This window comes from Tachypleus tridentatus, chromosome 4 (genome assembly GCF_004210375.1).
Source record: "Tachypleus tridentatus isolate NWPU-2018 chromosome 4, ASM421037v1, whole genome shotgun sequence".
NCBI lineage: Eukaryota > Metazoa > Arthropoda > Merostomata > Xiphosura > Limulidae > Tachypleus > Tachypleus tridentatus.
Genome location: NC_134828.1, coordinates 94,822,605 through 94,850,151, shown reverse-complemented (window position 1 = coordinate 94,850,151; position 27,547 = coordinate 94,822,605). Strand labels below are relative to the sequence as shown.

The following is a 27,547-nucleotide window of genomic DNA, read 5'->3' as shown; positions in this document are numbered from 1 at the left end:
ACACAAGATACTTTATCAGAATATTGTTGTTCAGAAGTTTTCACTAACTGAGTGTACCGCTACACAAGATACTTTATCAGAATATTGTTGTTCAGTAGCTTTCACTAACTGAGTGAACCGCTACACAAGATACTTTATCAGAATATTGTTGTTCAGAAGTTTTCACTAACTGAGTGAACCGCTACATAAGATACTTTATCAGAATATTGTTGCTCAGTAGTTTTCACTTCCTTGTTTTTGTATTTCTTCAAGCGTACCAGTAAGCCATCCAATATATCAAGACAGTTCAGAAGAGAGACTCCTAACCACATTCCTAGATATCCTCCAATATAACTGAACACTTCGATGTCCTGTAAACAGATTATAAATTACTAAAGAGTTTTAATTAATCCTCACCCAATACGATCCCAGTGACACAACGGTGTCTCTGGGGACTTATTCTGGTAGAATCAACAATACTTAACATACGCCTTACATCAGGTGAGTTAGGTATCTGTCCTTAAGTGAGGACTTACACAAAGGGTTAATTGAAAACTCTTCAAAGAAAGAAATTAGTTGGCGCTGTTTAGTCCATTACCTCAAGAAACATACAGTGTGGTCTTTACGTTGACTATTTTATAGAATAAAACAAATTATCCCTTAATTTTGACCTGTTTGATAATAGTGTACAACTCAGAGTCTGAGAAAAGATAAGCGTTTTTGTTCAGAATATTAAACCTTATGCAAAATAAAGTAACTAATGTACGTGTAGAACAATTAACTTATGGTCCACCCAGTAACATACTAACACTTGTCTCGGGATTTATAGAATTTCATTCTTCTACTTTCTTAATACAACGGTCGGACTTGGCCTAGTGGTTAGTGTGATCGAATTGTAAATCCGAGAGTTTGTGGTGAAGCCTCAACATTTGGTCTACATTAGTAGCCAAAGATCTGATGGCTGGTGTTGTTGGTTTACTGCGTGCCCTCTTGTCTATCAGTAAAAAGTTAGGGATAGTTATTTGCAACGTAATTAGAAAATAACATTCAACTTTAAAATCAGTATACAATTAAAAACATTTCGAAAATGTGGAAAATACATGTTTACCATGCCACTATCAAGGGTTACGAACACAATTTCTGAGGTTGTTTGCAGTTACACGTTTGGAGGCTATGGGTTGGAGACGTATAAGAAACAGAAGTGTTATACTGCATATCACGTTATCTATAGATAAAGGATTTAGGTGGGGTTAGATGGGGAACCGTCTAACCAACTTGTAACACGTTTTGATGTTTTCTGAACTTTGATATTTTGGTATTTTAACTTAAAGGCTGAGTTTGGTGCAGAGGTAAGCGTGCGCAACTTGTGAACACGGGTCTTGATCAAATCTCTAGTCTTTCAAATGTAAATTAAGAATGGTTATGTGCCGGTATCTTTTTAGAAATTTACAAGAAATTTTGAAAAAAAACAAATAAAATATTACCATATTTTTTCTTGCTTGCATTACACAAGTTGTTGTTTTCCTTAGTTTTGGCCCGGCATGGCCAAGCGTGTTATGGCGTGCGACTCCTAATCTGAGGGTCGCGGATTCGCATCCCCGTCGCGCCAAACATGCTCGCCCTTTCAGCCGTGGGGGCGTTATAATGTGACGGTTAATCCCACTATTCGTTGGTAAAAGAGTAGCCCAAGAGTTGGCGGTGGGTGGTGGTGACTAGCTGCCTTCCCTCTAGTCTTACACTACTAAATTAGGGACGGCTAGCACAGATAGCCCTCGAGTAGCTTTGCGCGAAATTCCAAAACAAACAAACAATCCTTAGTTTTGTTTTTAACAAAGTTGAACTAAATATTCTCAATACATTACCACAAAACGAAGCTTAAAAATCATCAGCTACAGCAAATCAAAAATAAGGAATTTCTGCAGATCTGGTGTTTCTATCTTTCTTCAAAAATACAGCTATTAGAGATGTTTCCTATATGTTTTATTATTTTCACATTAACTCTTCAAAACAACGTTTAATTTAAAATTATAAAACAAAATTTGTCGTCTTAATTGTTAGCTTATGTTGTATCCACAGAAATAAGTATACGTTGTGGAGCTCGTTTCTAATTCATCCAGTTTGTATAAAGCTATTGCACCAGAATGATTTAAAATAAAACTCCTTAAACAAAAATGAATCAGATGAAGTTTACTTTTCTAATACTCAACATTTACTGATAATGATATTTTATTTTCTTACAGAAACTGGAATTTATACCAACACTTACTTTAGATAATTTTATATTACAATAGCTGTAGATGTTAATTTCATGTAAAATACATATGAACAAGAACCGAAAGAACCGAGAATCGTTAATTAATACTAAGACTATCACAAAACTGATTGTCTTTTAATGAAATTTGCTTATTATTTGTAAGGATTTATTTTGGTTAAATAAAATTTCGTCCAGTAATTTACATAACAAACAACTAACTGTTTTCAAATTGAACATTTTTCATTTGAAGATAAAATGTCATTTTAATATCATATAGAATACTTACCTGAATCTTTGGAAATTGTTTATATGTCACGTGTGTCATGGAGCTGAAAAAAATCATGACTCTTGCCAAACTTTTCCTGGAGTGAAATGCAAAAATAATAACCCATTTAAAGGTAAACTAGTTACAAATCAAGTGGTGTCTAAATATACATTAAATGTTATATGTTAATTATGATTCTATCACTAGAGATTCAATGTGAAATGCTGTATAATATTCTGGAAGTATGTGTGTGTAAATATCAGGTTTGATACGATACAGTACGTATTTAGATATAAAAGTTTCAGCAACGGTATGTTTATAGGTTAGGCAGTCTTGACAATAAAATTTAATTAAAAACAGATGCGTACTGTTAAGAAGTTTAAGTTATTTAGTGTAAGCAAATGTGGTTTCCTGCTAGAAATTGAAGTAATTATGAAAAGAAAAAGAGAGAATTCATATTTATTTGTATTTTTATGACGGTTACGAGGCTGGTTAAACTGACCGAGTTAACATAAAACTACAATACGAAGATTTACCGAAAATGTTGGAAATGTATTCCAGAGGTTTTAGAGAATACACAAAATGAACGGGTCGCGGGTTCGACTCCCCGTCACACCAAATATACTCACCCTCTCAGCGTGGGGACATTACAATGTGACAGTCAATCCCACTATTCGTTGGTAAAAGAGTAGCGCAAGAGTTGGCAGTGGGTTGTGATGATTACCTTCCCTCTAGTCTTCCATTGCTAAATTAGGGACGGCTAACACAGATCAGCTTTGAGTGAACTTAAAAAAACAAAAATCCAGCACAAAATGAAATTTTTTAATTGATAGATGGAGAAAAGTATTTTTAATATTAACATAAAAATCGCTGTATACTCAAAGCAGTGACACTTTGATTTCATACTTTGAAACATTAATTTTTAGCAAAAATACTTCAATAAAATTAGAATATTTTATACGAAACTATCATAATATTCACTTAAAGCGTATCAAATTTCGTGAATATACATAATCCATATCGCATCGGATAATTTATCAGTATAATGGTATCATGGTTTCTCACTACTATACGTGTATCGTATAATTTTGCCACCACACTGGTATATACACTACATGGCCAAATGTATGTGGACACCCCTTCTAATTAGTGGGTTCGGCTATTTCAGCCACACCTATTACTAGCAGGTGCGTAAAACCAAGCATACAGTCATGGGTCATACTGAAGAACTCAGTAACTTTCAACGTGGCACTGTCATAGGATGCTACCTTTCCAACAACTCAGTTCGTCAAATTTCTGCCCCGCTAGAGATGCTCCGTTCAACTGTAAGTGCTGTTACTGTAAAGTGAAAATGTCTAGGGAGCAACAACAGCTTAGCCACGAAACGGTAGGCCACACAAGCTCAAAGAACGGGACCGCCGAGTGCTCAAGGGCATACAAATCGTCTGTCCTCAGATGCAGCACTCAATACCGAGTTGCAAACTGCCTCTGGAAGCAACGTCAGCACAATAAATATTAGAATGGAGCTTCATAAAATTGGTTTTTATGGCCGAGCAGTTGCACACAAGCTTAAGATTACCATGCACAATGCCAAGCGACAGATGGAGTGGTGTAGAGCATACCGCCATTGGACCCTGGAAAATGGAAATGCGTTTTCTGGAGTGTTGAATCACGTTTCACTATTTGTCAGTCTGATGGACGAATCTGAATTTGGCGAATGCCAGGTAGCGACCTGCATGAATGCATAGAGCCATCTGAAAAGTTTTGTGGAGGAGGTATAATGGTCTGGGGTTGTTTTTTATGATATGGGCCAGACTCTTTAGTTCCGGTGAAGGGAAATTTTATTGCTGAACCACACAATGACATTCTAGAGAATTGTGTGCTTCCAACTTTGTGGCAAAGTTTAGGGAAGACCATTTTTTGTTTCAGCATGACAAGGCCTCGTGTACAAAGCGAGGTCTATAAAAACATGGTTTGTCGAGTCTGGTGTGGAAGACCTTGACTAACCTGCACAGAGCCCTGACTTCATTCAACCCCATCGAACACTTTTGGAATGAATTAGAACGCCGACTGCAAGGCAGGCCTTCTCGCCCGACATCAGTGCCCGACCTCACTAATGCTCTTGTGTCTAAATAGAAGCGAATCCCGCAGTCATGTTCCAAAATCTTGTGAAAAGCCTTCACAGAGGAGTTGAGACTGTTATAGTAGCAAAGGGGTAGACCAACACCATATTAATTTACTTATTTGTTTATCTCAGTTTAATTCAGAGAATGAGACAGCTAAGACGAACCAATAGGTGCCTTGTTGTCCCTAAACATTATGTTGTAGGATATAGCTACTTCATGGTAAGGTTTAATAAATCATTTCTTTTATCCAAAAATAAACGTAGATTAAAGCTCTACTACAGTAGACAGAATATATTCTAATTTTATTTACCAATTCAGGAAAGAGATTACAATTTTTTTTTTTACAATTTAGTTAAGCCTGTAACTCCTCAATCTGAGGAACTTTTGTATGTACTTTTCTTCCAGTTCTTCTAGAACATTTGTTCTATATTCCACTGACTTAATATTTTAAAATAATATCTGTTAAAATAACTCAAGAGGTTGTATCATCACCATTTTGTCTTGTTTTTATGAGTACTTCTTTAATAAACAGGAAGTGGCCTAAAAATTGAAAACACCCTATATAAAATCTATTAACTGGGTATTGTACCACCACTCGCACCCAATATGGCTTGTATGCGACGGGACATGGTCTACTAATGTTTAGAATTACACAGGAAGACTGTGACACTACTTGTGCTCTATGGACGAGGGCATTGCCATCTTGAAAGACATTCCTCTGTATGAGTGCAACCAAACCCAAACTATTACAGAACCAACAGACACCTTCAAAGCTGAAACCAAGCACTCACAGCTTTAAGGTTCTTTAGATTGGGACCACAAGCGAAAAACATGATGAAAGATGATATATCTATATTATTATATTTTTCCACTGCTTAGTAGTCCATAGTTTGTGTTGTTTGAATTATTGAATGCACAACTTCGCTTTTCCAGGTGTAATTAGCTGTTTATACATTGAAATCGACTGTGGTATCGCATCTGTAAGTTCTCAGTGGACCATTTTTGATAAAAATGGCTTCTTTAACCCCAGATTAAAATTTGCCGTCAGTTGATATTTGGTTTCTCGTCTGTTTTAAAGCGCAGTTCGAGTTAATACATAGACATCATGATCTTGGAGTATGCGGTTCCACTCATTGTTACCTTTTAGTGATGATGTCTTTCTCTAGCAGCTCCATCCTGACATCACCTTAGACACCATTGTTCGTGGAGCATGGGAAAGTTGAGCTGTTTTGGTCATGAAGCTTCTGGTAAATACACTCCAATGATCATCCCTCTCTGAGATTCACTAAGGTCTTTTCCAGCCATACTAGCCATGATTACAGGAAACCAGGCCTGTCCAGCAACTTTATCCATGACCCTATGATAGGGTGATATATGTTTAAATAATAGACGAGCCACACCTGTGTGATAACCTAATTTACCCAGGTGTTTCAATATTTTTGTCCTCCAACTGTGTATTGAAAATGTCTTTATCATAAGTTTGAAATTAAAATTTGTGATGGAACCATCGTTAATATAAAATCCAAGTGTTGATCGGTCAGTCAGTGAATCACATTCGATTTTGTGATTTACACAAGTGAAATTTTACTGTTTCTTATATAATACTTCCTCTTTTGATTCATTATCTCCTTTTGAGTTAAATTTAATCGCTAACATCAGCGAAAATATTTTCCAAAATTTGGCAATTTTTCCGCTTTACAAATGAAAAATAAAATGTCAAGAAGGGAGTTTTTATATGAAGACTTTATTCAGCAATGAGTGAAATTAATCTGTTGTTTATTATGAAGACAAGTTGTTGAATGATAATTCAGTATTTACAAGAAATTTTGTTAAAAACCTATTTCATTACTGTAATGGATGTTTTTAAAAATAACTGTCATCACTGAATCCTGAGACAAGAGTTGATGTTGGGAAGAAAACATTACTCATTCTTATATGGACGGCGAGTGAGAAATAGAGGGGTGAAATCTGGTAGGCTTTGGTTTCCCGTAATTGTTGACGAACTTTTATGGTTGTTTAAAAATACCGAAAATGGTCTACATATATATATATATATAATTTATCTTTTTCTATGAACGGATTATTGTCATTTTTTTTATTTCTTACATATGTTTTATAAACTGACCAATGATATTTCTTGTAAACATCAGCCTTTAAAACTAATAAATAAAAACAACATTTATTATCATATCGGTAATTAAGGTTTATTTCTATAATGATTACCTTTCTTTCTCCAAGGTTGAAATTCTAGGTTTTCTGCGCGCGACGTCTGACCACACGTTAAAAACAGATTCCACATTTTTCTTCTATAAAATGATGAGAAAATATTCATTATACTTCAAAATTGACAAACAAAAATTCAGAACTTTTCGTTTTTAATATTTACTGTTTGTTGCTGTTGTTTTTGAATTAAGCACAAAGCTACACAATGAACTATTTGTGCTCTGCCAACCACGTGTATCGAAACCCGGATTTTAGCTTAGTAAGTCGGCAGACACACCGCTGAGTCACTGGGGGCCTTTCCTGTGTGTCAAAATGTGATTATATTGACGGATAAACACCACAAAGTAAACCGCCAAAAATATATTAAGAATTCTACAAAGAAACTAAAGATAATTAGTGACAACTTTAAAAAAAATATAATTTACAAATAGCAAAAAAAGCAAAAATTTTACGAATAATAGTTTGTTTATATTGTATGCCTCCAGGTGGCTCTGAGTTACATGTTACAGCTTGTAAGGTTAAGATGTTTGGAGATGAAAAACATACAGTGGGTCCGGTCCAGTTAGTCTGTAAGGAAGATTTATATTAAATCACAACGTTAATCTACAGCTTTGTGTGGATATTTTAAATATATTTAACTTTTTACGATGTTTCAACCACTCGTATGGCCATCACCAGATAACTGCTTTTATATGAATTAGGTTTTAGTTTACGATTAATAAATGCTTCTTTTGTTTTTCTTCTATTGATGTTGTTAATGTTAATTGTGTGTCGATTCCTTGTACTGTGTTTGTAATTGTGTCATAGAGGATATGGGGGATTGGAATTTTCTTTTATCCTAATGCTTACGTTGTGTTCCGTTTCGCGAATGTAAGTGTTAATGTAATCTATCACATTGACACTTGCAAATGCTTTCTTCGCTTAAGTTACCCGAACAAACCTTCGTCAGAATAACTTTAATTTTAATACTCGGTTTCTGAATATAAACAACTTTATCACACTGAATTTTTATAATATATATTTCCAAACGTTTATGATATTTTTGGTTACGTAGCCATGATATGGTAAGACACCATTTAGTGTATCCGAGTTTGTGTATTTTTGTTTCTTGATGTAGTTCACGTTGTTTCTTCTTTCAATGTTTACGCTATTCAGTTTCCTTTTATATTCGACTCAGGTTCCACTGACATTGTGCTTAGGGAAATGACATTTCTTAACGAATATGTCAAATGTTGATTCTAGTTCATGTTGAAGATTGCTGTTGCTATACACATTAAAGGCTGGATTGTAAATACATGATAACGCGTTGTTGTTTATGTTGACTTCAGTGGGCCAAGTTTCACTATATACAGTCATGACCTTTACCAGATTTGCGAAAACTTTTCGTGTTAAAATTGTCCTATTAGTGTATTCATTTAATTAAAAACCTGGTTTTAATTCTCCTCTTTATGAACGAATTGGATGTTAGAGTGAATGTTGTTTAGGTGTTATAGAAATGACTGTTGGTGAATGTTTGTTTGCTTGGTTTGGTTTGTTTCGAATTTCGCACAAAGCTACACGAGAGCTATCTGCACTAGCCGTCCATACTTTTGCAGTGTAATACTAGAGAGAAGGAAGCTAGTCGTCACCACTCACCACCAACTCTGGGCTACTCTTTTACCAACGAGTAGTGGGATTGACCGTTACTGAATAACACCTCCACGGCTGAAAGGGCGAGCATGTTTGGTGTGATAAGGATTCGAACCCGCGACCCTAAGATTACGAGTCGACTTCCTCACCCACTTGACCTTGCCGGGCCTTTTTTGCTTGTAGTACAAAGTTGACCATCTGTATGCTACCCACCACGAGGATGGAAACCACATTTCTAATATTGTAAGTCCCCAAACGTACTACTATGCCAGTGGATTCGGGCCTTCATGAACGTATCTAAACCAGTGTACGGAAGATATAGAGCTGTATTAATCGCGTGACTTTCTATTCTCTTTATAAACAATTCACATAATCTACGTGACAGAGAGCTGTTCATGTGGAGGTTATCGATTAGTTCATAACGAAAAGTGGAACAAATCTTTCAAAATTTACATGTTTGGGTTTTAATAAAATTTGTTAGAGTAGTTGATATTATTTCTAGTCCTAGGTTTTGTACTTCCTCAAGTGATGTCATTGTATCCATGGAAACAACATCAAAACTGCAGATTTTGTGATTACACTGCACAACAAATTTTTTGAGAAGTTTTGCTTCCTGAAAAGTTTTTGCTGATTGTGACAGGTACCTGGTGGGTATCCACAAATATAGTTTTGGTTTTGCTTCATCACGTAGGAACTCTAAGAAATAGACAGTTAACTGTTTACCGGTAATAACATATTTAATTGTGTTTATGTTTCTAATACGTTATTAAGTTCAACATAATTAAAAGTGTTTTGCTCCTGATTTTCGTTTGTATTCAATGTCCGGTGCATCACGTTGAAGTGTCCAACAATGGTCAGCAAGCATTGACGGATTCCAGTTGCCCTGATATCGTTTTTCCATTGCAGCAATGTCCTGGTGAAACTGAATATTTCGATGAAATGGTACGTGATGGGCAAATTTGGATGTGATTTTCATGATCAGCAGCCAAAAATCTATAAGAAACACCCAACAGTGTTCAAGAAGCAAAAACTTTTTTGTTCAATATAATTACTGAGGTTGTTGAGAATACTTAGGGATTCCAGAACTCTTTTAATTTTGTATTTATTGTTGTTATATAATTGTTTAATCAGAACATCTTGTAATCGTGCAAACTCATGATTATAACTGTCACAGGAGAAAAGAATGGGGTGGATTTCCCTGATTACGACTTAACCTCCAATGTCAGCGTTTGCTGTGATGATTTATAAATAGTGACAGTTAGTTTATGATGTACACACGAGTGTTCGAAACGTTCTAGAGAAACGTTAAATAAAAATAAACAATCCATACAAAACGCGTATATTTGATATTTTGATAGACGGTTGTGTTATAGTTCCACAAAGTAGACAACGTGTTTCTAGGTAGCCATGGCAAGCGGTTATAATATAGTGACTCAACATGAAAATAATTAATCATTAATTCGACAGTTAATTACTTCATTTAAAATTAATTCATCCTAGTAAAATCTTTCGTCCATTATTACTGTGGTATTATAACGTAATGATCAATCATGACAGCGTGTAATAGCGACCTGGCAAAGCGTCCTTACGTGTGAGGCAGCCAATCAGATGGTACTTAGAGTTACGACATCATATTTACACTTACGAAGTACATATTGACATATGAATACATGTAATCTAATGCACTTCTTAACATAATTGTTTTCCTTTTATTATTTATTAAAAGTACTTTCAGTGAAACATGAATCAGCTAGTGAGCCTAAATGTGACTTCCATCTGGAGTTAACGATACAAACATTAACAAACGTATGGATATCTAAAGCTAAACACTTCGGTAACTTGTTCTGCTAGAAATGTCCAAGTATCACATTATAAGCTAAAATCACATGTCTCTCAATAAAACCGACGTTAGTGTAAATAGTGCAGTTTAATAGTTCCTACATCAAATCTCTTCATTTTCAGTTGTATAGTTAAAGTAGATATTTCCGAAATGTGCATCCATATAATCAGGTTAAAAATACATGTCACTATATTGTATATTACATTATACATTTTATACAGTTGAATGAAAACACCTGTATCAAATTCTCACACACCATAAATGGTGTAGATAAACATATAATTCTATCAGTTTAAGTGTTACATTTAGTGTACTTACATACAGATAACAGGACAAATACCTTCTTAGGATCGGTGTCTTCAGGCCACGGATCTTTAACTGTAGTAGTAATGTCATAGTTCACTATTCTGAGTAAATACAAATACAATTATGTAACATATATTAAAATTACGTGAAATGTAGCTATCAACACGAGTTTGTCATAAAACAAACACATAACTACGTGCGTTGCTAATAAATATCTTTCAAGCCATAGATATTAGTATGACTACAACACTAAGAACCAGGGATAAAATAACTTGGTTAATAGCAACTTGCTGTTTTTAAAAGTTTACAATAAATTTATTGTCTATAATGTATCGTCGTGTATTTTGGACAATTTGTAACTCAAGGAGTTAGAGGGATTATAACAGTAAAGTCCGGATTTGGATTCCAAGTGATGGATAGGAAAGATAGGCTTTTGTAAATCTCTGCACTTCAAATGAAGAACTAATGAACGTAAAACTAACAAAAGACCTTCATAGGTACAACTAAAGCCACGTTCAGATTGATGTCATTCTGGTGAGCTGTTGAAACGAAATTAATATTGAATTATTCTTTAATTTATTGATACTGTTCAGGAAGAACTCTCATGCGTTATACAGAATAAAAGAGGAACTGGTTTACAAGACCTTGTTTAAAAATTTACGAAAGTAAGCCTTTTAGGTTTAACTTAAGCCTTTTAGGTTTAACTTAAGCCTATTAGGCTTAATTTAAGCTACTCTATAGAAACAACTTTACAGGAAGACAATGTGTTCTTTATTGTCTATAAACCATGAATGTAATGGTTATTGAGTTGTGACCTGAGTAACAAAAGCATTTTTTGACAGACAAATGTAACATTGAAATAACTTAGATCGTTGAAGAAGTGTTAACAGTAATTTCGACAAAATGTACACGAAACTAGGATTAGTCCTAATTCAATTCACTGTAATCTGTAGAGTATTAATCGTAGCCATCACAGTGCTAGGATTAGTCCTGATTTAATTCACTCTAATCTGTATAGTATTAATCGTAGCCATCAGAATGCTAGGATTAGTCCTAATTTAATTCACTCTAATCTGCATAGTATTAATCGTAGCCATCAGAATGCTAGGATTAGTCCTAATTTAATTCACTCTAATCTGTGGAGTATTAATCGTAGCCATCAGAGTGAAAACAATAGCGTTTATGGTTCCAAAGACAGCAAGAGATATGAAACATCATTCTTATGAAGTGCACTCGCCTTAGTAAATTTATTTAGTAAAAATTAGGGAAGTTCGCTTATTAAATTTGAGTTCAAACTGGTGTCGAAGTAGTTTTCTAGGATTTCAGACGTTGAACACTGAGCAAGTCCTTAAATATAAAGTCCTTAAATATAAAGTCCAACATTGATCAGCAGTTTTGATATAAAGTTTAAATTAGATAATATAATTTAAATTATATCTGTTTATACAGATATAAGAAAGTATATAAATCTTGAATATGAATGATTGTAAGAATGTTAGCAAAAAACTTAACTACAGTAAATATCGTACCAACTTAAAGAACATTACAGCAGTGTACTATATGAGATTTTAGACAAAAATACTTGAAGGCACATGTCATGTTTACTAAGTCATACTTTAACCGGCATTAATCAACAACAACATAGTGTGTTTATTGACCAAACTATAATTAGAATTATACCCGAAGATTAGTGCAGTGTGGCTGTTATTCCAGTTGTTTAGTGTTAGGTTTTATAGATGGGCCGGATTCCTTATAATAAGTATCCGTGACTTGTTGGTGATCAATGTCAATATTAAACCAACAGTACACAATCCACTTATTTTAAAAGAATATATTGAAACAAGTCACACGTATATACAAATTTGCTTTACACTGTTGGTTAGCACAGTTGTATCCAGAGCTACAAATTCCAAATTTCATTTACTTTAGAACACAATTTACAAAACAAATTATTATTCTCTACTGTATTATTGCAGTACACTCTGTGATAAGTTCCCTTCAGAAATCGCCACTATACGATCGTTATGGCTAAACTCAGGATCATTCAGTCCAGATGTGTCCAACACTTTTATGTATAATTATATCTCTCCAAGTTTTCAACGCATGTATTATAGCCCCATTAAGGTCTAGAACATTACACACATTAAGAGATATTATAACGAAAACAACGAGAAGAACTTTTGTTTCTAGTAACATAATGCAATAGTAGAGCGATCATCAATTCACAACTGATGAGCTACACAACGTACGATTCGAAAACAGATACATAAACAAATGTGCAATAAATTATTATTTCTATGAATGACACTCTTGCCATAATTAAGTTGAAATTGTCGTGTATATTTAAAAATCATATCCTCTTGAAGAAAAGTATTTACAATATATTTTATATTATTACAAAACTGTGTCCAGTTTATGCACGAATTCTGCTCATACAGTATGCACCAACGTTTGCTGTCCCATTGATGAACTCAATATGGGACTGGTACAATGCTTATTTCATGATACTTCCACTGTCGTTTGATCACATCTGGATGTAGGCAAGAGGCTGATAGCCCATTTGGATGATTACCTTCTTTACATATAGATAGTTTTGGAGTTTACAAGTGTTTAATGTGGTGGACAAACAATTTCATTCAATCACAAAGTAGTTATTTTCCCTCATCAACAGCTTTTTAATTGACGTGCATTATGGGAACCGTCCGACTACGTGTTCTTTCAGATGCACTTTTCAAATTCCAATGTTTGATTCACTGCCTAAACAATTAATGGTTTATTGGAGTTTGGCATTCAGAGAATTAGTGATATACCTACATGCTTTTCAACTTCTGAAATACCATCTGCTATGGCTTGTACTATTTCACTTTGTTTGGTTGGTCTTTCTTGGTCAGGTTAGGCAGTGGTGTGACATCAGCTTAGCTTGGCATAAACTTCCAATAGCATCCCACTAACCCCAAAACGATAAAAGTTGCTGCTTGACCATTGGAAATAATGCATCTTGTATGCAGATTAACTTCCACGCTTCCATTTCTGTCCATCAGTGGCCCATCTTGTGTCGAACGAAGTCCAGCACAAAATACCTAATGTAGCATTAACTTGGTCTAAACGTCAGACCTGCTGCTTTCTCTCGTTTGAACAACTCTCTGTACTTCTTCATGTGATCTTTCTATCTGACTGTGTAGGTCAGAATGTCCCACACTTAATGCTTGGTGTTGGTAGTTTCGTGTGGGAGCTGGACCGTTTCGTGGGAACATTCAATGTTTCGCCAGCCGTATTTAGAATATTTTGCTCCATAAAATGAACCTGGCATGACAAAGTGCTCAGGGCATTCGACTCACAATCTGCCAGTTCGAATCCCCCTCCTAACATAAGAAGTTCGCCCTTTCACCATGGGGGTGTTATAAAGTGATTTTAAATCCCACACGTATTTGGGAAGAAGAGTCGCTTAATAATTGGCAAAAGGAGGTGTTGCTTTCCTTCTAGTTTTTCACTGATGAATTAGGGACAGTTACTGCAGATAGTCCTCGTGTAGTTTTCATGAAATTCATTCAAACATATTACAACATGATGAATACAAGAACAGCTTTTTTATAGCATTAATTTAAGAACGATGTGTGGTTATGATATCTGCCTCAATATCTGACAAATCTTTAAATTTTCAAGTATTCATTCCAATGAGTAGATCTCATAGTAAAAATATATATATCAGTATCTGATATATTCACCCGTGAATGTCCCCTTAGTCACGTTATGATATCTTCTGCTTTACTGGAATCCATGAGACTTTTATGAAGCTTCAATTTCCCACCAAAAAAGGACACGGACAAGGTTACAGGATAAATGTTCTTTAGAATGCAAGGCCTAAAGGATAATTTTGCACACGTGCAGAAAATAGCAGTGGCCTCACAGGATAGTGCTGATTTTTGCATATCAACATATCTTTTAATTATTATGTTTTGTCTGTAGCTTTGATAGGATTAATTACCTTTCCTATGTTATTGCTCCATTTGCTGATCCTGTTTATGAATGGTTGCATCTTGTTTTGTTTTATCTCTGCCAGTTTCTCTCTTGTACACCAGAATATTTTCATCATATAGCAGCAAGCTGAACTGTGATGTTAGGCTATTTAATTTATTTATTAAATAAATAAAATAAATAAATAAATAAAGCTTTTTATTTATCCTGTAATCCATGAATACAGTCACTACACTACTGATGAAAGGATAACCAACCGTAGTTTTATGGACATTAATCTGATTAGAAACTGTTGTGTTTAGCAGGATAACAATCGATAACAATATGAACTGTCAGCACGTGAGTGTAATCGGGTGCAGTTCATTTGTTTACACGACAGAAGCAAGCTTAGAATAAAAGCACTTATAGTAATTTTTATGGTTAATAGCATGTATGTATGTTTCTTATTGAACACAAAACTACACAAAAAGGCTATCTGTTTTCTGCGTACCACCGGTATTCAAACCCGGTTTTAAGCAGTACAAGTTCGTAGACATACCACTGAGTAGCTGATTAATAGTAATTACATCATCTTCTTAGCCTGGAGAAGGTAGACATACCACTGAGTAGCTGATTAATAGTAATTACATCATCTTCTTAGCCTGGAGAAGGTGTAAACTTTGTTATCTACTTTATTTTAATTGAAGTTTTAATACCCATACCAGCCGCCTTGATAATACATTTTTATTTAATTGGGTTTCCTCGCTGTTCAACAGTAAGTCTACGGATTTACAACGCTAAAATCAGGGGTTCGATTCCCCTCGATGGACTCAGCAGATGGTCTAATGTGGATTTGCTATAAGAAAAACACACACACACACTTTAAGTGGGTTTCTCGTTAATCATAAGATTACTTGTTTGTTGGATTTAGTATTAGTGCTATTCTAAACTTTAAAGTGTACACCAGAAATAACGTAACTTCTCAGCACCACCCACTGCAAATGTTTAAGCTGATATTTACTAATATTATAACGTCCTCATGGCTGAAAGGACGAGTATGTTTAGTGCGACAGGGATTTGAACCCGGGACCCTCATATTGCGAGTCGAACGACATAACCACCTGATCATTGAAAAATGCATGTATAGCAAACACATGTTCTTAACAGCAAATATAAACATTTTAATTTTTTGTACATTTTGCTGTTGTTGTGCCAAATAATTAAAGAAAGCGCCCTGTTATTTAAAACTATTTTTTTATTGTTCGATATAATATGTATGGTTACAGCGTTGTGCCTGGGGATGCCAGGTTAACATGGTAAAAAGTTGTAACCATAAATATTATGTTTTGTATATCCAACAATAAAAAAAGTTAAATGTTATCCTCCTAGTTTATATAAATTTAGATACTTTACAACGAAATAGTAGTTAAACAATAACCAGTTATAGAATACAATAACACTGGCCAAAGTGTTTAACATATTTTTACATTGTTATCTAATGTTTTTAACTTTTAAATATCACATCTTCAAACTTCTGGCTCGTGGTCACTTCACTGTATTGGGGACCACAGTACTTGTCTGTTTGTATTTTTGTTGAATTTCTAGTAAAAATACAAGATGGCTGATTGAACTAAAGGTCCTTAATTGTAATATGCTCAAGGGTCAGAATGTCATTACTAAATTAGAATACTAGTTTCCCTCAAAGGAGATCGAAAGCTGCCTGGAGTGTAACCTGTTTCAGAAACTCACACCACTATACAATAGTTTATCTTTCAGTCAGTCAGTAACATATTAGAATGACGTCACAAAAGGGACGCTTAATGTCGTAATTTATAGTGTCGTGAAGTCAATAAAACATGAGCGTGCCAAAAATAATAATAAGAATTGTGCAATCTCTAGGCTACAACACATCAAGGCATGTGAAGAATTGTGCACTCTCTAGGCTACAACACATCACAACATGTGAAGAATTGTGCACTCTCTAGGCTACAACACATCACAACGTGTGAAAAATTGTGCACTCTCTAGGCTACAACACATCATGACATTGAAGAATTGTGCACTCTCTCGGCTTCAACACATCACGACATTTGAACATCAAAAGTAAGAAATGAAAATATATGTCACTTTTAATCTTGGCTTATTTATTATTTAAACAAAACACTTTCGAAGACCCTAAGGAAGTACATCCAGCTTCTATAGTTCTATTTTTATTTACAAAATTACATTTTCTCCATGCAAAACGGTTAGGCGTAACTCAAGTCGGGTCACTTCGTTGACAGCTCTATACCAGATCTTTTGGGTGAATTTTAACACAAATAAAAACCACTAAACAGTTACTGTAGCAAAAGGAACAGTTTAGGTTTGTAAACATATGTAAGATACAAAAACGTATTTCTCCCCAGTAATTATCTACTGACAATTGTTGTATTTAGGACATTTTTATGTTTCACTGCACTACAGTACGTAAGAACGTTTTCTTTTAATAAAAAATTCAGTTCAGTCTAATGAATACGAACAACATATGTAGATTAGTAACAACATTAATCATATTAAGTACAAATATTTAATTCATTTCTTAATAGGTTAACAGTTTATTTTACATTAATAAATTTCGATAATTCATTGGATGTAGTAACTTATTTTTTCTAAGTCTAAACACTTCATTGTTGTTTAGTATATCAGTTGTATGCTGTTGCTCATTGGTCGACAAGCTAACTGATATAAAATATCTGAAGTTTTAATTGTATTTTAAAGAAAAGAAGTTAAAACGATACTCGACCAAGATCATAGTTCAAAGCCACCAAACCCTGTATATTTAGTGTTTGAGACTGACACCACTTACCTGCATGGATGGACACATTTGGCTTCACACAGTGATATTTTGTCTTTGTTCTTTTCAACAGTTTTCATACATTTATCTGTAAATAAACATGTTATCGAATTCACGATATATTGTTGGGATCTATTTATAAATTTACCTATAAACAATTAGAAGGGCAATCCAGTCACTTTTTGTAGTCCAATGAGCCACTATAATCATTAATACATGTAGACTTTTACACTTATATAGTTTTCTAATAAAAATATAGTAGACATGACATTTACATAATCCCTACATAATACATGATAAAAGTGTTGTTACTATCATATTGTTGGCACTTTTTAAAGGACTGATACTAGCCATCCTTACAGTGATATCACTTCTTTAAAGTTTTTTCTTCACTTGTCATTAATAATTAACTTAACAACAACCACTGTTCAGGTTCTGTGTTTCATACAGTTTCTATTCTTTGTACTTTTACTTTTTTGTCTGTGTCTGTACTTACAGCTTTCTGTATCGTAACGTCCACATGGACGTGCAGAAGTGCTGTTTACTGGAACTCCATTAGATTTCATATGATTGGTGAAACAGTTGCACTGATCGATTAGTTCCTTCTGAGTACATCCTTCAATACAGATCTGTAGGATGTCAGGATTTACATATCAGAGAACAAACAGGATAATATTTACACCTTATTGAAATGTATTTAATAACAGTTTACAAAAGAAACAACTGAAAATAGATAATAGAATTAAGGAACATTGTCATGTTCAAAAGACTATACGATGGATTACTGAAGAGTTATTAATTTATTATATTATTATTAGGTACTAAATATTAGTTTGTATATGTATCATATATATCGGTGATAATTTACTTCAGTCTTCAACCATGTAAAACACTTAATGTTATAGAAGAAACTTAGATTCTATCTGGATCTTTTTATTAAAAAACCAGTGTGCTATTCTGTCTTCTGGGTTCCAGGTTTATCGAGCGAGTTATCAGCTAGTCAGTTTAAAGGGGTCCAATTGGTTGTCAAATACAAACATCCAACCACAGCAACGGATTTATCCTTCACTTGCACGTATTATGATTCACGTGTTAAATTTCAAGTTTACACATTATAGAAGTTATCCATAACTAAACATAATGATGACATGTTATTTCCTTAAGTACTGTATTAAATTCACGTTCTAAACAGGCTGGTACTTTATTACTTGATGCACCTGAGTTATTTGGACGTTAAAGACGGTTCTGTCTAATTTTTGTTTGACCTTTATGTTTCACATTAAAGTATTCCATGTTATTCCATTTTATTACATATTCCTCTGCTCCAGTGTTTTATGTTCTTGTTAAGCCTTTATTATATCTTGTTCTCAATTTTTACTTCTGTTATTATCTTCTTCCTTTTCTTTATTGGAACAGACATTCACAATGGAAGTTGTGAAGGTTACTTTGTTTTAATTGACTGTTGAAATACTTTGGTTAACCCTAACTATGACTGTAATACATCTGAGTACTTTACCAACTTCATATCCTTGGATAGTTGCCAGAAAGACGTCTAACCAAGGTAGTAAGACAAAGTTTTTGTGTTTAAATGTCTTCTTACTTACATTTTTTATTATATTATCTTTCAGGTGGTCAGGGTATTTACGGTGAATCAGGGTCATGCTGATATGTATTTTTTTATTGTTTTTAACAGCTTCATCATTACACATATTTTTCGTTCTGGAGGATAGACAGACTATGAAGTGTGTAAGTTGATTCCATTACCAATGGAATGTCTTTGTTCAAACAAACATTAAAACTTTTATCACAGATTAAACTGAATTTGAAGTATAGATCTTTCTACCTCATACTGTCCTTCTCTGAACAGCCATGTTGACAGTAGCAGCTCAACATAGGATATGAACAGATTAGTAATTACGAGTTAACACAAATAATGTTAATAATAACCAATTAGATTTAGGTGGGATTGCAAACTACTAACTGTATTTAAGTATTTAAGAAACTTTGTACTTGTATTAAATTGTAACTAAAGATAGATTCACTTTATTTTCTTAACAATGTCATTATAAAAACACAATATTTTAAGATTTTGCATTGATTCGTATTGTAACATAATCGTTTATAAAATCATTTTAAAATCAATAAAGCTGTTACAATTTCATCTTTATTTCACATTAGATACTGTTTGTTTTTAAGTGATGTTGTTAAGTATTTCTGTTATCACTACAGTTATAAATCATAACACTATGACAATAACGATTCAACTCACCATCTTATCCATACCAAGTTGGTTCTGATTGTGGCATTCTTCACCATATGGTGTAGGCAGTGTCTCTGTGGTGGACTGGACAAATATAAGAACACACTTTTAGTACTTCTTCGATACATGTGTATAATTTACACATATCCGTATAAATTACTATGATTTACATATTAAATAACTAGATATGTATAAATTACACCCATCTGTATAAATTACTATGTTTTACATATTAAATAACTAGATATGTATAAATTACACCCATCTGTATAAATTAGTATGTATTACATATTAAATTACTAGATATATATAAATTTTACCCATCTGTATAAATTGCTGTCTTAGATACTAAATAATAATTTAAGATCACTCTTTATTAAACGTTTCACTGTTCATCCTTTTATTTTATAACATCTACGTATAAAAACAGTGTCTATAAACAGTGACAAAGCGGTTAACAACACAAAGTATTATTAAATCAAACTGAATTAGTTTCTAGAGCTGAAAATAAGCTTGTTTGCTAAACGTTAAATAGTTTACTGAACGTGTGTGTATCTTTATAATTCACTTCATACGTACGATCTTTATAATTCACTTCATACGTACGATAAACATAATTGTCAATTTAAACTATCTTTAACATCATTCAGCCGAGATGCGTCTAATCATTGAAAGAAACTATAAACATACATTTCTTGATAAAACAAATTAATAGTTATTAATACTTGATATTTAATTAATATACACGTTTTCAAACTCGTGGGTAAATGTAAAATAACTTGTTCTAGAAGTTATATTAAAAACATCACCTGTTTGAGTTTTAGTTCATAATCTTTACCAGGTTCCAACAGTACACCATTAGCAGTGGTAAATTCAGGTATGTAGTTCTTGTGGTGAACAACCAGTTTAACCTCCACTTTATCAGCTAAAACTTCGTCTGGTTCCAAGTTTACTATGGCCCAAAATTCTGTTTTAAGGTTAAAGTGTAAAAAATAAAATATAATTATAAATGTATCTTGTGTTTGAACGTTATTCATAGTGTATTCTGTGTCCTAAATACATTTCAATAAATTGTACCAGTACAGACTCGTAATGTAACAATTCTCACACATTCAGGTAGATTGTGATAACGTAAGACTAACATTTTTCAACACCAAACTGATCCAGCATGATGAACCAATTGTGGGGCTGAACGAAAGGTTTCCTGGGTAATAACTTGTATCAGGCAAAAAAACAATAAATTTGAACTCATATTTTCATTCGTCTAAAGTTTTTATATCCACCATTAACACATTAAAATGAAAGGTAGTGAATATATTAAGCCTAATTTGACCTTTGTAGTTTAGCCACAGATAGTAATGAATGAAGTTTTGTAACAAAACAGTTAAAACAATCAAGTCAATGTGTTTAACAAAGACTTCTTCAAAGGTTTATTTATAATAAACAATCAAGTCAATGTGTTTAGCAAAGCCTTCTTCAAAGGTTTATTTATAATTTAATAATATTAACAATATTGACATTGGATGTGTTGTTTAGTGGTGTAATGAACTGAGGTCGACCCTGCATGATCTTACAACTCACGAATTACTTATGTATGACGTGTATATATATAGATACGTAGTAGGTTAGGGTAGCAACATCAATAAATATTGTCATACACATATCACCATTACACTCTAAGGATACGATAAACAACAAGACAAAATAAAGTGTAATGTCGAGTGTTGTATTATCAGTAGAGGTTTGTAATGCATTAAATACTTTGTAATACACATAAATATTATTTCAAATACACCCTACATATGTATGTGTATAACATTAGAGAGATCATTAAAATCATGTTAAAGGTAAGATTTTCTGTAAGTTTTTTGTACTGCTTGAGGTTTTAACGGAACGAGCTAACAAAAACAGAAACTAGTGTATAGATTTATTGTAAGGTTTACTTGATCTAGAAGTTTGGAAAATGTCAGTTTTATTCAGATTGTGGAATTAGTGTCACTACCGTCGAAGGCTGAGCAACTTGTAATAAAAGATAGACTTTAACATTTTATTAATGATTAATCTATTATGTTTCACTTCTTATACTTACATTTACCTTATTTTATTTGATAAAAATATTTACTAAACTAATATTATCAGTTTTTAATATATTTTTACGTATTTTTCTCAAAAATATTCATGGATAATTTGTTTACAAATGTACGTAAAAGGGATTAATCACGTGTACGTTGAGAAATCTACAATGCATAATGGATAAATATTTTTCTGCACTACTTGGGAAGAATAAACGACCGAATATTGCAAATTATTAACAATTGTTCATATTTATACCACAGTCCCCAGTATATGGCACCAAGTGCTAATAAGTTAATATATAAAAAACTTGATGGTAGATGGCGACATGGACTGAAATGTTTGTCTTCTTTAATTTCACGCAAAGCTACTCGAGGGCTATCTGCGCTAGCCGCCCCTAATTTAGCAGTGTAATACTAGAGGGAAGGCAGCTAGTCATCAGAACCCACCGCCAACTCTTGGGCTACTCTTTGATCAACGAAGAGTGGGATTGACCGTCACATTATAACGCCCGCACGGCTGAAAGGGCGAGCATGTTTAGTGCAACCGGGATGCGAACTCGCGACTCTCAGATTACGAGTAGCACGCCTTAACCCATCTGGCCATGCCGGGGCTCGGACAGAAATGACAATATAATTTTAATAGTGCCTCCTCCGGGATTAAAATAGAAATCAGGTTGAGAAAACTACTACAGTGAGAAATAAAAATAACACGAATCAGGACTAAGTATCAACCTAGTGATAAATATTTCCAGTTAAATATAAAATTATCTTAATGTTACTCGTACTGAATATAATGCATTACTTCATCATTTAAGTGTCTTCAGTGATTTGGCAGCAAATCTGGGAGCTAACACCTCTATAAATCAGGTTTCAATACTCATTGTGGACATAGCACAGATAACCCACTTTGTAGTGTTGAATACCCTCGTTGTTAGCACTATTTTTGACAGAACTCCCAACCATCTCTTACAACGTTCAGTCATTTTAAAATACTTACATTAGTCCCAAACCCACGTACAGATTTGAAGACAGGTATATTAAACACTATAACACATGCTGTTGAAAGTAACATTAAATAAAAACTAAAGCATACCCCTAATTATAATGAATATGGATTTGAAATCACAACACATTTTATAAGATCCATTTTAATCTTATTGTGCTCAGATAATTGTTTAATAATTTTGTTCACAAGTAGCACTTGTAATAGTAATTAGTTCTTATCTTGTTTTGTAAGTTGAGTTTCTAACTTTCAAAACATTCTTCAGGCTATTTGAACATGTTTATGGAACACTGTCGTACATGACACATGTACTTTATAGTTTATTTATCATGTACACCTATCGTAATGTAAAAATAAACTTGTAGTAGATTTTTATAAAGCATCTTTCTTACATATTACTTATATTAAGATAACTTAAACGGTATTTGTGAATATCAAAATATAGTTCTTTAATATAGCTTTAATCTAACTTTAGAACACTCAAACTGATGTTGAGATGAATAATTACAGGCCTGACCAATCATAAACGAGCTGCGAGCCACTGTGTGAATTTAGTTTCAAACTATGTTTGAAATTCAATCCTGCTGTTTTCTAGTGAATGGAGCGATCGGACTGTGAATCCAAGGGCTAATGGATCGCAGACCATTTGTTCTTTTTCTCGGGATTTGCACCCTATAAGGTCAGGTACGCTTTGACCTCTTCCTCCTTCCTTCACTTTCATAGTCATACAGTATGAGTTGGTATGGCTACTCTTTAGGGTCAGAGTAGTCTGAATTTACTCTGTCCTTTTTCGGAACAATGTCCATGTGTTACTTTCGTACATTTGTCGATATAAATTTGTCCTGTCAGTAGGGAGTCTAGTTTGATGGTGGCTTTTTTCTCCATTTTTAATGTTATTTTATTTAGTTTTATTTACATTAAACCAAGCTGGAGCTGCATAGTCAACTACTGGTCTAATATATGTTTTGTAAATGTTTAGTACAGTGTATATTGTCTGTTGATGTTCCACTGTTCTTGCCAGTTAGACTTTATATATATTTCCAGTTCCATTCTTATATATTTCAGGCTGTATATTTTTGTGCTTTGTCACCTTTTGAGATACGACTAGTTGTCCTCACAAACATCCGTGGTTGTACTCAACGTTGATAACCAATCAGGTGCGTCACGTGCAACGATAGAATCAAGATGTTCTTAAGATGTGTTTTTGTACGTTATAACTTAGAATCTACAGTACTTTCAGGGAAGTGTGTTTGGTATAGTTAATCTATCCGCTCGCACGCAATATTAATTCTCGACAGATGTCGCTGATTCTCATAATTCACATAAGTTGTGTCGGTAACAGTATATAACAAATAAGAGTCTTCAATAGATTTCTGGATTTAGCTCGTGTCAAAAATGAAAAACCTACTTTCCATTGTTGGAAATTACAAGTAAGAAAGCTATTATATGCTGGTAATCCAAGTAAATATGTAACAATATAATTCAGACCCTCTGTATTATGATATGACTTACAATAACGTATAATTAATATGTTAAACGACTGTAATTATACTTTCAACAATTATTTCAAACAACTAACGGAACTGATCGAATCCCTTTTTTCTTTGTTCTTCTTGAGTCCACGTGTAACACACTCCGTACAGGAATATATTTGGTCTGTAGAATGGACTCAGTTTCCTAAAAAATGAAAACAAAAACCAAAAAGTGACGGTCGCACTTCATATTAGTATCTAAAGAAAGTGATGAGTTATTTTCATAATTTTATGTATCATATAAATGTCACATAAATATTACTTGCTTCTTTGACAATAACATTACTTATAGATAACATAAAGCATGTAAGGCTACAGTTCTGTTAAAATTTCCAGTGAATTTCTAGTTCCACAAAAGTAAGTTGTCAAAAAAGTACCAATGTCAGGGTTATGTTTTATGACTTCATTAGGTTTTAACATTTGTAAGTTTTCAATAATGTTGCAAAACCTTTAAATCTCTATGAGAAAAAAACAATTTTTTGTCAAATTCAAAGTTTGTTTTTGAATATTCATAAATTTTTCAAATTAAAAATAACCTACTGCTATAACAGAAGTAAAAAACTAAATTTCACATAAAAGAAAAATTTTAAAACATTTGTTTAAACTGTCAGTGAATATATAGAAAAACAAGTTTCCAAAACAAACCAGTGCCATTAAAAATTATTTCTAATTTCAGCTTTGAGGGGATTACGCAGGTGAAGGTACTCCCGTTATTTAATAACAGGAGACACGTAAGTAGTGAATATAGGTCAGCGACTCTTCTAGAGGCATCTGTAATTGAACTTGAGGTATTTAACAAGACCATATATTACATGTTGAAAACACTTAATACCAGAATTTGAGTGTATTTCAAACATGTTGTTCTGCCTAGCAAATAAAGCTTTTGAGAAACTGAGCAGACAAGGCATACATAGGAGTCTGCAATTTTGTAGCACAACAAATCATATTGGTTCATCCGAGTTTAGTAGTATAAATTTGATAGCTTTATTGTGTAGAAGATAAAGTAAACCTTTGTCATAAATTATTTAATACATTATCACACATCTCACGTGCTTAGTGTAAGAAATACACCAATGATCTTTCTTATAACATATAGGATAACCTGACGTCCCACAAAAAGTCAGTGAATGTCCTTAGCTTTCTACATTACAAAACATAGCTGAAGGAACCAATAAAAAATATGGTTTGTTATGTGTTTTAGTATCAACAGCAACTAATGACAGAAGAGGCGAACTTATGCAAAGTTTACACAAGTGTTCATAAAGTATCAAAGTAGGAAGATGGACACTTTTTATTATGATCATATAAATAACTAAAAATTCGATACTTTACAGAACAACATACACTTTCGTGATTTTAATTTAGTTAATAAAGCATCTGTGAAATAAGTTCCTTGACGTCAGTCATACAACACTCACAATATATACACATTTAAATATAAGTAAACGTGTTGCTGTTTGTCAATGTGTCGTTACACGTACCCCTAGCGACCACAGAGTTGGTATTAGAGGTTCACGTTTGGATTTAACCCCATGTTACTCCATCCGTCCGACATATATTCCCTGTGCTGTTATATGTATCTCTACAACTTTTTGAAAGCACATTTATAGCACTTCAGGTACATTCCGTGAATAACATAATGTCTGGAGTTGACCACCCATGACACTATTTAGGAAGTCCCTGTCTGTTTGTATGTCTGCATTCTCTACCTTTACTTTTTGACGTAAGTGAACCAATCTACGTATGAATGCTTAGATTTTCCAGAAGTGTGAAAGGGGGAATATGGAGTAGGATGTGACCCCTATGGTAAATCCTATGAGGCTCGTATATGTCCCTATCCAACTTCTATGCCAACCCAGAAGTTTCACATCAGTATTTTATACTTTACTAAGTAAATTCTGATAACATTCAAATGCTAGGCACGATCGATAGCCTTAACTAGTTCTGTTGAAAATCTTCATAAAGTATAATTTTATCTTTACTTCGACGTAAAAACATGTATAACAGAAGAAATAATGTAAGTTATTTAACTAAAGATAGATATCCTAACTGTCAGGTTTCTTCTGTCTTTTATTCATATAAGGAAATGTTGATCATAAAAGTGTGATTCATATTATATAAATATTCTGTACCTTTACTTGTCTGAAACTGAAATATCTATCTTATCTTACTTTATATGAAGTATTATGTACGTTGCGCCATGATTGGTTGTTTCACTTACCTATAACATTTAGTTTATGTTTGATACGTTGATCATAAATCTTAGTATTGTCCTTAGTATTGTGTTCCTGTTTTACCGTTTTTTTTTCTCTCTCACCTAAAATAGAAGATCGACTATTTGTTTGAAGTTAAGTACAAAGCTACACAATTGGATATCTGTGCTCTGTACCACGGGTATCAAACTCCAGTTTCTAGTCCGCAGACATACAGCTGCTATTGAGTGTTTGTTTTCTATTATATGTGTTGGCAAACTATATAGGTGATGTAAATAATGAAAAAACTCAAAATAACAAAATCATGTTTGTAGTAAATCACTTTCCAGATACACTTTACACTACAGTGAAACCAAAATTATCATATTTACCACGTAACCGGTTTCTTCTCGAACCTAGCTTCAGGAACCATGTTACTTGATTGGTGTCCAGCTTCAATCTGTTCCTTTAGGGTTAGGTTCTGGTATAAATTATTTCTCCCTGACATTAATTCCCATGCTAAACCCTTTAAGTAATAAAACAAATATGTGTCAGTACACATTAATGTGCACAGTACATAAGACACTACAAAAGATAAAAGGATAATTTAAACTGTTCTGTATCCAGTTAAAACTTAAAGCTGACAAACTGGTTTACTAAGGACATGAGGATGACTTGATTTCTACAGATTATTTGGGTACAATCTCACTTGAACAAATGAAAGTACAAAAATCTCAACTTTTGAAAATATTTGTCATTAGAACTTTCTATTTACTTCTTATTTGCTTTAATTTACCAAACATAGAAAACATTTTGGAACTTAATTAATCAATAGTGATATCCTATATAGCTTCATTAGTCTTTAATACAATGACTTTTTAACTATTATATATATAACTTATTGATGTTCGGTCATTATATATTATAGATGTAGTTATCAAAGACTCAGAATTATATAAGATGTGATACTGTTTATGTTTAAGTAAATATATTTTTTTATCTCGTACCATTTTATCACCGTAAGTACTGTTGTCCCAAAACACTTCCGGCCATCGCTCTTGGGCAAAAGACTTTCG

At 33.4% G+C, this 27,547-nt stretch overlaps 1 protein-coding gene across 1 annotated transcript; it reads right to left on the bottom strand.

The window, feature by feature from the left end:
* Window positions 1-152: 152 nt before the first annotated feature.
* Window positions 153-27,547, bottom strand: LOC143248167 (epithelial sodium channel subunit alpha-like). The gene is made up of 11 exons (XM_076496599.1): window positions 27,479-27,547; window positions 26,864-26,997; window positions 24,327-24,424; window positions 20,479-20,636; window positions 19,679-19,753; window positions 17,906-18,038; window positions 17,422-17,497; window positions 10,657-10,723; window positions 6,848-6,930; window positions 2,520-2,595; window positions 153-350 (listed from the first exon to the last, which is right to left on the bottom strand). The coding sequence occupies exons 1-11, from the start codon at window positions 27,479-27,481 to the stop codon at window positions 153-155; spliced, it is 1,101 nt and encodes a 366-aa protein (XP_076352714.1). The 5' UTR covers window positions 27,482-27,547.

Bases quoted from the DNA above. Each gene is read 5' to 3' on its own strand.
- LOC143248167 (XM_076496599.1), bottom strand. The intron at 19,754-20,478 runs GTGATGTTTTTA...ATATTTGTCCAG, and splicing joins ATGAACTAAAACTCAAACAG to TCCACCACAGAGACACTGCC. The intron at 351-2,519 runs GTAAGTATTCTA...ATCTGTTTACAG, and splicing joins AACAATTTCCAAAGATTCAG to GACATCGAAGTGTTCAGTTA.